This window comes from Peromyscus leucopus, chromosome 8b (assembly GCF_004664715.2).
Source record: "Peromyscus leucopus breed LL Stock chromosome 8b, UCI_PerLeu_2.1, whole genome shotgun sequence".
NCBI classification, from domain to species: Eukaryota; Metazoa; Chordata; class Mammalia; order Rodentia; family Cricetidae; genus Peromyscus; species Peromyscus leucopus.
This window is the reverse complement of record NC_051086.1, coordinates 69,797,155-69,813,699: the sequence shown is the minus strand read 5'-3', so window position 1 is coordinate 69,813,699 and position 16,545 is coordinate 69,797,155. Positions and strand designations below refer to the sequence as shown.

Sequence of the window (16,545 nt, the reverse complement as noted above, 5' to 3'; positions counted from 1 at the left end):
GCTGGCCTCGAACTCACAGAGATCCACCTGCCTCTGCCTCCCGAGTGCTGGGTCTAAAAGCGTGTGCCACCACCGCCTGGCTCACTTGGGTTTCTTACATGGTGGCAGTCAGATAACATGTTTTCATTCATGTTATTAAGGATGTCTGGAAAACTAGGCAAAGCTGGGATGCTGCCAAGGCTAGACCTCTTCCTGTGGCCTTATAGTGCCAGGACCTCTCTCTCTCTGCACTTGAACTTAAATGATGGTTCAGGGCTTCAAAAGCATAAAGGCTCAGTCCTTGAACAAACACAATATCTCTGTAGCTGTACTGTATTTTTTTTTTTTATTATTGAACATGTATCTAGTTACATAGCCTAGGCTGACCTTGAACGTGTGATCCTTCTCAGCCTCCCAGGCACTGAGACTGTAGGTATGTGTCCCTATATGTGGCATATTCTATTTCTTAAACAAGTGGCCCTAATTCAAAGCGAGGGGACTCCTTATGTGCCAGGAGGTGAGGTCCACGAGAGTGGGGTCAAGTTGAGGGCACTAATGTAACAGACTTCCATAAGAAATATTAGGTTCAGTTTTAGCTTTCGTTTCTACATTTAGTAATCATATGCCAGAATTTATCTGCCTTCCATCTCAGGATGTTTTTCCTATATAAGGGACTATCTCCGTAAAGTACTTGATGAGAGGTCAGGGGGTCTTAGCCCACAGGACAAGTCATACTCAAACACACCAGTTTGCAGCTTTTTAGAAACAATTTTTAAATGACAAATTACTTATTTTTAGGGGGCACATAGTACAGCGGTGCATGTGGGGGTCAGAGGACACCTTGGTGGAGTTGATTCTCTCCTGTTTGGGTCCCTGGAATAAAACTCAGGCCATCAGATTTGGTGGCAAGCTCTTTTACATGCTGAGATGTCACATTAGCCTGGTCTGTTTTTGTTTTTTGTTTTTTCCATTTCCATTACTCTGTGTACATGTGTCTATGCATGGACACAAACCACATTCTTGTCATTTTTGGTAACTACATGACATTCCATCATATTGATATAGGTGTTGGTCCATCGTGAATCATCATTTTCAGCTTCACGAAGAAAGAAAACAAGCCAATACTAATTGTTCAACTAAGTGTTCAACTGCCTTTAAAAATGAAAACAAACATTTTTTTTTCAGTACTAGGAATTAACCCAAGTGCCTTGCACAAGGTGTTTTATCACAGCAGCAGAAAAGAAACTAATACAGTGTATGTTTGGGGTCTCTCTCTCTCTCTCTCTCTCTCTCTCTCTCTCTGTGTGTGTGTGTGTGTGTGTGTGTGTGTGTGTGTGTGTGTGTGTGTGTGTGTGTAGGCAAGCCTTTGAGAGTCAGCTCTCTCCTTCTACCTGGTCAAGGCAGGGTTTTTTTTTTTGTCATTTCTACTGAACTGTGTACTCCAGGCTGGCTGGCTTATGAGCCTTGGGTGATTCTCACATTTCTGCCTTCCATCTTGATAGAGGATTATTATATTACAGATGCTCACCACCCCATCAAGCTTTCCTGTGTGGATTCTGGGATTGAACTCAGGTCACCAGGCTTCTGCAATTTCCTTTCCTGTTGCTATGATAAAACATCTTGACAATAGCAACTGTTTAGTTCACAGTTCCAGGTTAGTCTATCATCTTCAAACTTACCCATTTCTGCTTAGGACACAGGAATAATGCAGCCAGACTCTTGACCAAAAAAATCACATGAACGTCTTTAATTGCAGTGCTTGGGTGCTAGAGGCAGACAGATTTCTGGAGTCTGAGGCAAGCCTGGTCTACTAGTGAGTTCCAGGCCAGCCAAGACCATATAGTGAGACCCTGTCTCAAAAAGAAAAAAAAAAAAATGTATGAATGGGTCCTAGTCCAGTTTCCAGCAAAGTCCATGTTCCTTGCTGAGATCTCGTGAGCCAGACCTCTACTGTTCACGTTTCTTTCAGCATCATTGTTGTCTAGGTTCCCACTAGAATGACCTGTTAAGCTTATACTTCCAACATTCAGTTGATTTTCAAACCCAGAGCTTCAAACTCTTTCATATTCCTCCCACAAAATAGTCCCAAAGGCTTGAAAGCTGCACAATCGGGTTTACTGTAGCAACAACCCCACTCCTGGTAACAATTTAGCCGCACAATCGGGTTACTGTAGCAACAACCCCACTCCTGGTAACAATTAAGCTGCACAATCGAGTTACTGTAGCAACAACCCCACTCCTGGTAAGAACTTTTGTCCTAGTTTCACTGCCCGTTGTTACGATCAAATAGCCTGACAAAATTAGCTTAGGGGAGAAAAGGTCTATTTTAGTTTACAGTTCCTGCTTATAATTTGTCATTGAGAAGTCATGACAGCAGGATGGGACAACTGGATACATTGTATCCATATTCAGGAAGCAGAGAGGGATGAATTAATGCCTCCTTGTTTTTTCTTAGTTTTTTTCAGCTCTTACACATTTCAGGATCCCCTTCCTAGGGAATGATGCTATAAATAGTGGGAAGGTCTTCTCACTCTAATTAATATAACCAAGATAATCTCCTATAGACATGCTTGTAGCAGGAATCTTAGAAGGTCTTATTAATAAAATCAAACCTGAGGCCAGTTATTGGGGTGAATGCTGGAAGATCATAGAAGCAGAACAAGCTACAGCTACCTCACCTTGCCATTTCCTTAGCTGATCCTGTTTCCTCAGACTGGATGCTTCTGAGTCCTCATCCAGAATGAATCTCAACTGAACTGCTGCTCGAAAGCCTGAAAGCTTAACCAGCCAAATGCTTCTAGTTTCTGGTCTCCACGCATTATATATCTTTCTGTTTTCTGTCATCACTCCCTGGGATTAAAGGCTCACTTCTTGGGATTAAAGGCGTTTGTCACCATGCCTGGCTGTTTCCAATGTGGCCTTGAACTCACAGAGATCCAGAGGGATTTCTGCCTCTGGAATGCTAGGATTAAAGGCGTGTGCTACCACTGCCTATCCTCTATGTTTAATATTGTGGCTGTCCTGTTCTCTGACCCCAGATAAATTTATTAGGGTGCACAATATTTTGGGGAACACAATACCACCACACATACTCACAAGCCAACTTGATCCAGACAATCCCTCACTCTCTTCCCAGGTGGTCTGGATTGTAACAACTTGACAATTAACACTAAGCATCACTCAAGGACATGTGCTTTTATCCGCTGACTGAACCATCTTGCTGGCCCATAAAATGCTTTAAAGTAGCACCAGATAATATGATGTTTTAAGTATGACATACTTGGTTTCACTACTCAAGATAGAATTATTTTGCAAGGAGCTTGCTTGAAAGGCATCTAGGCAAAGGGACATGAAAAAAAAAAAAAAAGAAGAAGAAGAAAGACATGATGTGGTTGTGAGCTTCTGAGTTCACCTGGAACAACCCTACCGTGTGGGAGGATATTAAATCAAGGCTCACTTGAGTGACAGTGTTGGACTGCTCAGGCTAGATAATAAGATCCCCTGTAGGTTCTGCCATGGCCTCTTTGTGAAGGCCAGATGCTATGGGAGCAAGGACCTCCTCAATATAATAGACCCATGTGAAGAGGAAATAAGGCCTTCTGCTAGCTACCAGAATCAACCTGCTGCTCATGTGAGTGAGCCCCTTGGGAAGAGGTTCTGCTAGCCCGAAATCAGGACTTCAGATGACCAGTGTCATAACTGAAATCTACCTAGAGCTGTTTAGCCAAAGAAACTATGGGAGATAAAGTTCATTGTTTGAGCCACGAAGTTTTGAGGTAATTTATTTTAGAGTATAGAAAACTAATCTGCATGCTACTTTTCTTTTTTGGTTGGTTTTTATTTATTTATTTATTTATTTATTTATTTATTTATTTATTTATTTATTTTGCCATCCTTCTCTTCCTTTCTTTCTCACTCTGTAGCTCAGGCCGACCTGGAACCATGCAGTCCTGACTGCCTCAGTCTTACTTGCCATCTTACTGCCTTAGCCTTCTGAGTGCTGGGATTAAAGGCATAAACTACCAGGCCCAGCCTCCCCCTCTCCCCGCCCCTCCCTCTGTCTCTCCTTGCTAGGGATTGAACTCAGAATTTCTTGGATACTAAGTATATAATCTACCACTGAGACACATACTCCTAGCCCTTTCACACAACCATTTAAACACTGCTTTTACAAAAAAGATGTTTGTTCTTTTTCTAGTTATAAGCTCATCATTACCCTGAGTTCTATATTCCTTTTTTTTAATCACCAATTCTGGTCAAAAGAAGTCTTCCATCTTTTTTTTTTTTTTTTTTTTTTTTTTTTTTTTTTTTTTTTTTTTGGTTTTTCGAGACAGAGTTTCTCTGTGTAGCTTTGTGCCTTTCCTAGAACTCACTTGGTAGCCCAGGCTGGCCTTGAACTCACAGAGATCCACCTGGCTCTGCCTCCCGAGTGCTGGGATTAAAGACATGCGCCACCACCACTTGGCAAGTCTTCCATCTTTTAACCTACTTAAGAATGCTGCTTTAGGCCAAGCGGCAGTAGCACATGCCTTTAATCCCAGCACTCTCGAGACAGAGCCAGGCAGATCTCTGTGAGTTCAAGGCCAGCATGGTCTACAGAGAGAGAGATCCAGGACAGGCACCAAACTATAGAAACCCTGTCTTGAAAAACAAAAAAACAAACAAACAAACAAAAAAATGCTGCTTTAGAGGGGTATGTTAAACATATTATTTCCCCCCCCCCAGGGTCTTCCTATTTTAAGAACTTTCTTCGACCATATTGAAAACATAAGCCAAATGTTTTTTGGGGCTCCTGAAACTTGGGCCTTGTTCCTTCAAACCTGCTGAACCAAATGTAAAGGTAATAAAAAGCAACAAGTTGAGAGCATAATTGTCTTTTCTCTGTTTTGCTAGTTGTGCAAAGTAATCCTGGTTACAGTTGAAAAATAAAGTGTATTGCTACAATTAAGTAATTTAGGTAAGTAATTCTAACCTTTCGCCTAGCAGTGGGGCAACCTTCCATGGTTCCCAAGACCTTAGGACCAGGGTCGTCAAATCCATTGCCCTGAATGACTCAGCTTCTACCACTGTTTTTGTTTTACACGTGTGAATGTATGTATGCATGTTTGTTCTACACATGTGTATGTACATATACATATTGCTATTTTCCTTCACATGTTCATTGCTTCAGTCAAACTAAACTATGTTGTTTCTTGTTCATCCTTTTTCATGCTAGTTATGATGCATGTAAAGGCAAAACACAAAACCAGGGTATGTGATCAAAAGAGTTGGAAAATGCTGCATGCTCTAGAGTCCTCTGGGAGATTCATAATGTACATTAGCACATTAAAAAGTCCTGAGGCGTTCTTCAGTAAAGAAACCTGTTCAGCTCAGTAAGAAGAGAAAGTTGCATCTATGTCAGGGGACTTCATTAACACACACACACACACACACACACACACACACATAAATGCATTAAAAAAAACTGGAGGTGTTTGAATGCTAAGTAGTAGAATGATGGGACACCCCAGAGCTGGGTGTCATGAGAGAGAGACAGCTCCCAGGTGGAAAAGGAAGACGATCCAGAACGCTAAAACCAAAGCCTACAACAGGAACACACCAGATGTGGACATAGTTTTGTTTGTTTTTGTTTTTGGTAGGAAGAGTCTCAGCCCCAGTTGAACCTGAGATAACTGTAGCCCCAAATGACATAGGAACAGAATTATTGATACATAATTAATAACTACATATTAGAGGTTACCGTGTGCCGTTTGAATATATGAATACATTGTATAATCTAGCTATGTTTGTGGCATTCTTGTGAGAAATTTGGAACCAGAACCACCTGGCCAATCTAAGTCTTAGATTCCCAGACTTGAAAGATTATTCGCAATAATTAATAATTGCTCGTTGAAACTTTCCCAAGTAACTGTTTAGACAGAAATACATAGCAAACTGTTTTTTCTGTTAGTGGTGTTCTGTTGTAGCAAAATCCTTACATTCAGACATGAATTTGGAATTTGGGCAACAGTTTTGAGGACAATATTAGATAGTAAAAATCTTTTTCTTTTCTCTATTTTTAATTTTTGTTTGAGGCAGGGTCTCAAGTAGCCCAGGCTGACCTCAAACTCTCTATGTAGCTGAGGCTGGCCTCCTCCTCCTCAGTGCTGGTATTAGAGATGTGCACCACCATGACCAGCCACTTTCCTACTTTGGGAACAGGAATGTGTATAGCCGTTATTGTTACTCTTGGCTCAAGGGCTTAGTTATCTCTTTGTTTCACAGGTAGACAAGAACTCTGCTCAGAGTTGTACTTAAGGAGCTGTGTCCAAGAAGCCTCAGCTATGCTTAAATTTAACTTAGACATTGAGATGCTGGATTTCAAACTAATGCTATAATGAGATGATATTTCTGTTGACTTGGCGGGGGGAATGTATGCATTTTACATGCGAAACAGACATGAATCACTTGTGACCAGAAGGTGGGCCTGCTAGCTAGTCTCTAAGATAGCAGCGAGTTCCTGAGACAGTTCGCTCCTAGTTATCTCGGCCTCCTGATATTCATACCCTTGTGTGGCTCCTTCCTACACTATATTACAGTTGGTCTGTGTGACCAACAGCTCGTGGCAGAAGTGATGGCATGTTATTTCTGAGATTAGGTTGTGAAAAGACTGTGGCTTCCATATGAATCTCTCTCACCCACCCCCACCCCCAATCTTGGATTACTCCCTGTTGAAGAAGTAGGCTTCCTGATGTGCATAGTCCAAAGAGAATTCCACCTGTCAGAAACAGCTGGACAGGAACTGTTGCTGCCAGTGGCTGTAGCAGCAAGCTCGGAAGTGAATTCTTTAGCTCGACTCCAGCTCTAACCAACATCCTGGTAACCTCATGAGAGAACGTGAGCCAGTGGCACCTGGCTAAGTCAGTCACCCTCTATTACCAACTCTCAGGAACTATTTGAGATAACAGCATGTTTGTTCTACACTGGGATGTTTCCATGTCATTTCTATACAGCAACAAATAACCAACAGACCAAAGTTCAGGAGTCAAGACAGCTAAGCAGGCACCATAGAAGGAGTTTTTCTCTTCTTCTTTGAGAGAGTCTTGTGTGGATCAGGCTGGCCTTAAACTGGCTGTGTAGCAGAAGATGACAGACTCCTGATCCTCCTGCCTCTCCCTTCCAGGTGGCAGGATTACAGGCATGTACCACCACACAAGGGGGCTTTGCACCCGCAGTTAGATGAGGGGAAACTGCCTGAAGCGCAAGGAGAAGAATAAAAAGATTTGGTCTTCTCAGGGCCCTTCATCCATCACCCTTGATTCTATATCAAACCAAAAGGAAATTAGTGAAGGAGTGTGCTATGGGCTGTTTGCAAGGAACAGTCTGGAACAGAGCAAAGGAGGATGCAAATGTAAGAATAAATGAGCAGATGATCAGCACAACAAAGAACTGCCTTTTCAATAAAATTCCCAATAGCATTCTTTAGAATGTTGTCTTCAAACTGCAGCTGGAGAAACGTTATCTAAATTCTTCATCCTAAAAAACAGAGCCTGTCCAAGTCTTATTAGCTAAGAAGCCCTTTAAACACAAAGTTCTCTTTTAGCTATTTCTTTCTTGGTACCTAGGGTAGTGCTCTCTCTTCTTCAAGCGCCATCATGCTTGATCAGCCATTTAAACCATTTGGTAACACAATTGAGAGCTGTTTATTGTAGGAGACATAAGAAGCATTTTAAGAGCAGGCCTGCTTCTGATTCTCGGTCGGGCACTGTCTCATCACACCACTTACTATAGAACCTTGTAAACACCAGTGTATGTTAAGTGATGAATGAATGTCAGAACCAGTGGTTGAAGGAGCGTAATAGGTCTCTGCATTTATATTACTATTAGCTATCATGTAGACTGGTGAGACCAAGAGATTATAGAATAAACTTTTCTTGGCTGTCATACCTTTTGAATGTCTTTGGACTTTCCTTGAGGGAAGAGAATAATGGAATTGCAAACTAGTTTGTATCTGAGCAGAAATAATTATCCTGTGAGACCAAAGTCTGCCCAGATTTTTTTTTTCCCCCACAAGGAGTAGGTTCAAAGAACTGAACTCCTCTTCTCTTTTAGCTTTGGCCACTCAGGAAAAAAAAGTCACCTCAAGTAAGAAAAGCACGTTCACCAGTTTGCCAAAGTGATTTCCTTTGGCAAAAATCTTTCTCCAGGTTCCTCGCTGATGCCTTGACAGTGGAAATAAATGGGAAACAGGAAGGGTATTTGTCGACAAGCTCCTCTTACTTGGGTCAGGCTCTCCACTTCCTGCCTGAATTGCTGCCATGCCCCCAACAAGTCCCCTGGTGTCTTGTTTCTAAAAACAAATCTTAGCTGTCACATTCATGTTTAGTCTTCTCTTCTGAAAAAAAAAAATCCAAACTCTTTCTAATTAGGACCTAGGATTTCTCCTCCAGCTAAACTGTTCAGCCTCTCTTTTTTCTTCCTCCTCCTCCTTCTTCTCCCTTTGAGGTTCCCCTCCCCCCACCAGTCTTTTCCTAGCTCAACCCAACTCATCCTTCAAGATTTAGTCTCAACTGTCCCTCCAAGAAGTTTCCCTGGAGCCCTTGTGATATATTAGGCCTTGCAGCTTGCTTTATAGACTGCTTTGGCTGCAGGGAAGCTATTTCTAGATCTCAACATTTCATTCTAGAAGAGTGGAATAATATAATACCTCAAAAGATGGGAGCAAAGATACAAGGAAACCTGTCTGGAATGTATTACCTGTCACATATTAGGTGTTAACGGCAGTGGTCCTTTAACCCAATCTCTCCATCCCTCTGTGAGAACAGGAGATCCAGGAGGCTCAGGTGGCTGGCTGAAATAGACCTGGAAAGAGACTGCAACTTTGCTAATAAAGGTTTGCAAACCTAATTTCAAGTAATGGAATTAGGTGGAATTGATTTCAAAGTTCATGTCAGAATGAAACTTTATTTTTGTTTTTTCAGGAACAGGGTTTCACTGTGTAACAGCCTTGGCTGTACTGGAACTCGCTCTGTAGACCAGGCTGGCCTCAAACTTATAGAGATCCACCTGCCTCTGCCTTCTGAGTGCTGGAATTAAAGGTGCTAGCTATCACCACCTGGCAAAATGAAGCATTTGATAGAAAGTTTGAGGCTGAGAGTAGATGTTACATTATCAAGAAAAGTAGCAATTTAGGCTATTTCATGCATGGAAAGACAATGTTTCCTTATTTTCTCACCTTGCTGATTTTCTTTGTTTTGTCCTGTACCTTTGTATATTCAATGAAGCGAGGATGTGTGCACATTCACTAACTAAAATGCTGTGTAACTTCTTACTCTTCTTTTCTATTGAATTAAATACAACATTAAACCATTAACATGACCTTAAGAAAAATCAATACCGTCTCTAGGCTTAATTGGTTCCTTCACTTTCAGCTTTTGATTCAAACCTTGTATTACCCAACACAGTAGCCATTAGTCACATTTACCTATTGGACCCTTGAAATGTGACTAGTCCGAATTGAAATGTGCCTTAAAAAAAAACAAACAAACCTGTTTTGGAAGGTTTGGCAAAAATAAATAAATAATAAAAATGAAAAGGAATGCTTATGTGAATAGATTTAAAATGAACTACATATGAAATGATACAGTTTCTGATATATTGGCCCAAGTTTTTTTTTTAATATGTTTAACAAACAATAATTGGAATTATAGGATTTACTTGGCTCTGTTTCATTTCTATTGACTAGTTCTGCTCTAGACTTGGCATTTTTTTTAGAATCAAGGGTAGAGAGTTCATTCTAACGTCAGGCTTTGCTCTTTCCTGTACTTCTCTATATCAAGTAAGGAGCCCAGAAGCCAGGGTGCCACCATTCCATACAGAATGGAGCTCCTGAAAGGCCAACAGAGTTAAAGAATGGTTTTAAATGTAGAGATCACTGACTGGATCAGTATTTCAAAGAGAGGACAGCCAGTGGTTAGTGATGCAAGACTACCTCTCAGTTACCTTAAAATTCTTCCCTGTATTATAGTCAGTTGCTATTTCATGGAACCTCATGCAACAGTTCTCACATCTGGTGCCATTCTACATACCCATTTGATAAACGAGTAAATCCAAGTTGTGAGCTAGAAGAAATAGCTTGGCTTTCATTTGTTCCAACTGTCCAGTATCAGATCTAGCAAGACTGTGTCTTTTCCATCTTATTCTTGCACGTACACACACACACACACACACACACACACACACGCACGCACGCACGCACGCACGCACGCACACACTATGCTGTGTAAACTGAATAATATAAAATGTGATCTCAACCATTTAGAAAAAAATTATAGGGAAGTCTATGTATCAAATGTAAAAAGGGGATTAATTGTGGTGATGTTATGGACCTTTTTGGGTACTATCCAGTTGTTTATATCATTATACCATTATACTTTTCTTTTCCTTCCTTCCTTTTTTTTTTTTTTTCCCTTCGAGACAGGGTTTCTCTGTGCACTTTTGGTGGCGTGTGCCACCACTGCCCAGCTATCATTATACTTTTCTACATTTTTATTTTTGTTTAAGATGGGATCTTGCTATGTAGCCCAAGCAGGTCTCAAGCTTGCTTATGATTCTCCTGCCTCAATCTCCTGAGTGTATACATCATTACATCTGTTTTTTTTTTTTAAGCAATTGATGAACCTACATTGACACATCACTATTTCCTAAAATTTCTATTTTTGTTTCTCTTTAACTCATACAAAATGTCATCGTAACACAATGTAGGTGGTTCCCAAGATGCTCTCTGGAAATGGTTGCTGGCATCATTCCTTCCTCCTTTCTTCCTCGTGTTCTTCCTTCCTCCCCAGGTTTCCACTCCTGTCTCTGTTGGGATCTTGTCCTCTATGGTGTCTCTTCATTTTCTGCTTTCACCTCTGCTGTCCCCTCCCCCAGGCTTCTCTCTTCCTAGGATCCTCAAAATTCTTTCCTTCTTGGGGACTTCCTCCTTTCTTTTGGAGAAGATTGACATTCAGACGAAAGTTCAATCAAAAGTTACTTCCTACGTGGTAGATTTCAGGCAGATTCTACCTGCCCCTGGATTCTTAAGGTGTATTAGGGGTGTGTGTGTGTGTGTGTGTGTGTGTGAGAGAGAGAGAGAGAGAGAGAGAGAGAGAGAGAGAGAGAGAGAGAGAGAGAGAGAGAGAGAGACAGAGAGAGAGAGAGAGAGAGAGAGAGAGAGAGAGAGAGAGAGAGTGGGAGAGGAGGTGGAGAGGCAGAATCAGGGAAAAATCAAGGAGGATGGATATGCTTTAGAGAAGGAATGGGAGAGAACATTGCAAGCTGGGGAAAGCAACAGGACCAGAGATCTGAGGAGTCTCTCCCAGAGGAGAGACCAGTGGAGGAGCTTTCACCTCACTGGGTCTTAGGATCAGTGACTCCTGGTGCTGGCACTCAGTTATAAAGGATGCCGACCTTAGTTGATTTGAGCTCCTGGATTGAATTAGTCCTGGTTGTATAATTGACTTTGATATGTGGCCTTTGGATCTGAATTGGGTTTAATAAGATTTAACTGCTTCAAAGAGCTTTATAAGAATTCATTTTATCCTTCAAATCTGATTTCAAATGCTGCCTACTTGATGACGCCCTCTCAACTCGGATACTCCTCCTCCAGTGCTCCTAGAGTGTCACAGTTGATGCATATCTTATTCAGGTCACTGCTTTTATCTTATTCTGTAGGAAATATTTCCTTTATTGCCTCTCCAGAAATCCTGAGGAATAGGCAGATACTCAAAAAATTCTTTTTCTTTTCCGTTTATTTGAGGAGAAGTCTTGCAACTACCGCAGGCTGGTCTTGAACTCTTAGTTTTCCTGTCTCAGGCTCCCAGATACAGGGATTGCATATGTGTGCCACCACTCAGTCATGATTTTTAAATTATATTAATGGTTAGCATTAATGTGATTAAGGATGCACCGGGACAAGCACTTATGACCAACATTATTTCATCAAGCATTTTAGGAGAAAACTACTTTTATTATCCCTGATTTATGATAGACTAATTTGATTTAAGGTCAAATTTGATCTAAGGTCAACTGGCAAGTAGCAGAATATTTTCTGCAAGTTTTTGGCCCCAGGATTTCAGCTCTTAATCTGCATAGATGTACAAATAGATGGATGAAAAATACTTTTCATTCTGTGGCTCAAGAAGTAATCTTGAAGAGTCCACTATTTTATAGAGACTCAAAATTATGATAGTTTGATAGCTCCTAACTGTTGTCTCTCTTCTTTCTTTCTTTCTTTCTTTCTTTTTCTTTTTCTTTTTCTTTTTTTTTTTTTTTTGGTTTTTTTGAAGACAGGGTTTCTCTGTGTAGTCTCTGTGTAGCCTGTCCTGGATCTCCCTCTGTAGCCCAGGCTGGCCTTGAACTCACAGAGATCCGCCTGCCTCTGTCTCCCGAGTGCTGGGATTAAAGGCGTGCACCACCACCACCCTGCTTGTCATTAACTTTTAAATAGTCTTTTTTTCCTTCGCTCCCTCTGTCCCTCCCTCCTTCCTTCCTATAATCCTTTTAAAGCTTTCAAGAAAAAAAAAATTTGAACTCTACACTAAAGAGTAAGCCAGCCCAGAATGATTGGGAAGGTAATTAGCATCACATATGGTTCTTCTTATTTATTTGTAACTTTTCAAATATCAAGGGCCTACTGTGTGCTAGGAACCTTTTAAGGCAATGGACAGCTATATACAAAGCCCCAGTTCTCATGATTCTCACGCTTAGAGTTCACTTGCTCCTTAAAATAACCATATAAAGTAATGACGGCCATATAATAATGTGTGCCTTTACAGCGCTTATCTGTGCCAGGCACTTGGTTGGAAGCTCAGGTTGCATTAATGCATCTTATAGCAAATATGAGGTTTGTTTCTCTCAATTTACTGATGAGGAAACTGAGTCGCAAAGAGGTAAAAGACTGGCTCTGGCTTCGAATCCTATACAGCAGGACTTTATTCCCAGTTTATTAAACACAAGGCTACATTGTTTCGTTTTTACCTCATTATTATAACTCTTTAAAAGTGCGGCTGAGGCTGATCTCCATCCAGCTCTGATTCTCAAGTCTAAGAGTTTTGCGCTATACCCCGGTGGCCTTATGGAATAAATGAGAATGCATTGGAATATTATTATTATTATTATTATTATTATTATTATTATTATTATTGTGGTTGTTGCCAACTTTCTCTTCCAAAGAATTCGAACTGATTTCCAAGTCATTCCCGTCGATTTTTGAAGTGAACCTTCCCGTCCTGCACCTTCTCCAGCCAGGAGAAAGCTTAGGGCCAAGGCCCGGGTCATCTTAACCGGGGCATCCAGCAGATGGCGCCATCTTAGTAGCCACCAGCTGGCTGCCCGGTCCCCGGGGCTCCGTAAGCTTCCCTGCCCTCCCTCCCTGCCTTCTCTCTCCCCCTCCCCACGGAGCCCGGGCCCACGTGACCCCACGGCGGCCAATGGGCGAGCAGAGAGGGCGAGCTGGTCCCTGTGGCCGCCATTAAAGCGAAGGGAAAACCCGTGAATTCGGATTAAAGGGGGAAAAACACCGCCCGCTGGGCCCACAAAATGGGGGAGACTACGGCGTCCAGGCGGTGAGGCGGCCGGAGAGCAGACGTTAGGCAGGCTCGGCCCGGGGACCACACGAGGACGCAGCCGGAGAATGGACTGAGCCCTGAGACGCCGCCACCACCTCCGCCGCCGAGGAGACTCCGGGCTTAAGGACATCGCCGCTGCCGGGCCAGGGGGGGCCCGGGCTGCTCCGCCGGTCCTCGCCCTTCCCGCCCCTCCGCGGGCGCCCCCGGGCCGGGGAGAAGCCTCCGGGGCTCCAGGGCTCGGCCCGCCCGGACTCGGGCTCTGACTATCGTGTAACTGGTTTTTTTGTTGTTGTTTTGGGTTTTTTCTTTTCTTTTTGATCTTTTTTTTTTTTCTTTTTCCCTCCTCCTCCTTCTTCTTCCCTCTGGTGGAAGGGACACACATCCCTTCCCCTCCTCTCCGGAGAGGGACGCGCGTCCGCGGGCTCCGCAGTCCCGGCGGCCGCCGGCCGGCCGAGCGCAGCGCGGCGCAGCGCGGCGCGGCCCTCCCGCCTGCGGCCTCGGCCCCGGGCGGCTGGGTGCCTTCGGGCGGCGGGGGCCGCGGCGGCGCCGGGGGGCGGCGGGAGGGCGGGCGGCCCGGCGGCCTCCTCCCCACCGCCCCCCGCCCTCCCCGGTGTCTGTGTTTCTCTCTCTGGTCGGAGGCGGCGGTAATGGCGGATGGTGGGTTGTGGCGCCGGCGGCGGCTGCTGTGAGGGACGATGAGTTCCTCCTTCGTGTCGAACGGGGCCAGCCTGGAAGATTGTCACTGTAACCTCTTCTGCCTGGTGAGTGCGGGGGCCGCGGGCGGTGGGGGGAGGGGCCGCGCCGGGCGCCCTGGGGCCGCGGGGGGGGAGGGGGTCCGGGGCTCCTCGGCTCCTCCAGATGCCGGTGTCTCCCCCCCGGGCTAGGCCCCGCCGGAGTCGGCCTCCTGCGAGCGAGGCGCTGCGGCCGCCCCGGGAGACAGCGGCCGCTCGCTCGCCCGCCCGCCCGCCGGCCAGGACTCTGCTTGGAAGAGTCTGGTCTTCCCCCTTCCCCTGTCTTGTTTTGGACGCTTTCTTCCTATCGCAGTCCTGTCCTTAACTTGGGTTTCTTATCTGGCCGGACAGTAATATTTTCTCAAGTGCTTCTTGCTTAACCTCCTCCCCCCCCCCCCACCCCAAGCGAACAGTTTATCCTTTCCCACTTTTCCATGATTGCCCCTACTTCACGCCCTTTATGCTTTTCGCTGCTAATTGGGTTCTTTTAAACGGGACCCCCCCCCCAAAAAAAAAAACCAACCAACCAAACAAACAAACCACACAACTTAATGGATTAAAGCCCTGTTCGTTTTATAAGTTAAACTAACACTGGGGTAGTTTCCTTATGGGTGACTAAAGATCTTTGTGTAAAAACAGCGTTCATATGTTTTCTTTTTAAACTTTGAAAACATTTTGCCATTTTGACAATTTCTAGCCATCTTGCCTTTATTAGAACATTATGTTTTTGAGAGAGTGGAGGGGCTAATGGAGGAGGTACTGTGGTTTCGCACTAAACGTTCTATATTTGTCTGTTTTGCTTGCGTTTTAAACATGTTTTGAGCTGGCTGCTCCTTTTATTGAGCTGAAAAGTCTGGGGACGCTGGATGTAGGAATGTTCTACTGTGTAGGTTGGCCCCAGTCGGGCAATATCCAATAGTTTTTAAGACTTTTCTCAAAAGTACCAACTGTTGCAAATATCTAGTCCTTAATTAGGCGATAGCTGAGCTTCATCAATGACTTTAAGTTAGAGTGACTTTTTCATTTTTTTCCTGTGCGATGAGAAATATTAAGTCTATCCTAGGTAAGTGAATTAGTGGGTGGAGCATAACTAGTTGGCAAGCGTAAACTGCCAGTCATGTATCAGCAGTTTCATTTTTGGCACATTATGCTTTCTGTCATTAAGTTAGAAGAATTGCTGAATTTCCTTTGTTAAATTTCTTTCACGATGGTAAATGGGGATCTTTAAGGAACTTGTGCCTTGCAGAATGTGCTGGTTTTCTTGACAGTGTCCATTAATCAGCATGTCTTCACATGTAGTAAGATGTACAGCAGGTTTAACGTTTCTGTCTTCCTCAACTGCATCTATTTTTGGCACTTTGGTTCTTTGAAGATAGATTAGCACAAATCTGACAGCTCTTTGGAAGTAGTTCTTTTCTTAAAGATGTGTGCTTGTGAAGAATTAACAGGCTTTTTTTTTTCTTTAGAAAATTGTTCAGATGTCTTCTTGTTAGAGCCGTGACTTCTTACAAACTTGGAATGAGGGTCTTTAATTTTCAGTTTACCAAGGAACAAATGTGACTGACCAGTTAGAGAAGAACGTAGGACAGAGAGCAGAGAGAGATTTAATGTGCAGTACTCAAGTGCATGTTTAACATCATTGTTTTACTTGTTAAGTCCTGGGTGTATTGTATTTATTATAGATGTGCTATTCAGTGATATCTTTGTTATAATTATTTTAAAACTATTTTATGTTCTTTTCCTTAAGTTCTTGCTGGTTGAAGTATTAGAATTGTTTGCATGGTGTTTTTTGTTTGTTTATTTTGGTCATAGTCTTTCAGTGTCTTAAGCATGCATTCAAAATAGTGATGTTTTAATGAAATTTATAGTGAATATTTTTTTGAGTGAATGTACAATAATACAGAAATCATGTTTTCTTTCCTTCAGGCTGACTTGACAGGAATTAAGTGGAAAAGATATGTATGGCAAGGCCCAACTTCTGCCCCCATTCTGTTTCCGGTGACAGAAGAAGACCCCATTTTGAGCAGTTTTAGTCGATGCCTTAAGGCAGATGTACTTGGTGTTTGGCGGCGAGATCAAAGACCTGGAAGAAGAGAATTGTGGATATTTTGGTGGGGTAAAGATCCCAATTTTGCTGACCTTATTCACCATGACTTATCAGGTAAGAACAATTTATTATTTTTAAATGTGACTTAGCAACATTGTACACTTTTCCCAAAAATGTTGTTGGTATTATTAATTATGGT

General features: G+C 43.0%; 1 protein-coding gene across 2 annotated transcripts in view; it reads left to right on the top strand.

Annotated features, from left to right (window-relative positions):
• The first annotated feature begins 14,135 nt into the window (after positions 1–14,135).
• Positions 14,136–16,545, top strand: part of Med13 (mediator complex subunit 13) — a 101,273-nt gene continuing 98,863 nt past the window's right edge. The window contains exons 1-2 of one of the 2 annotated variants that reach the window (XM_028878288.1): positions 14,136–14,329; positions 16,226–16,460. In XM_028878288.1, coding sequence (XP_028734121.1) covers positions 14,264–14,329; positions 16,226–16,460 — 301 coding nt within the window. In that variant the 5' untranslated portion in view covers positions 14,136–14,263. The remainder of the gene's footprint in view (positions 14,330–16,225; positions 16,461–16,545) is intronic. The other variant, XM_028878289.2, reaches the window with a different exon arrangement.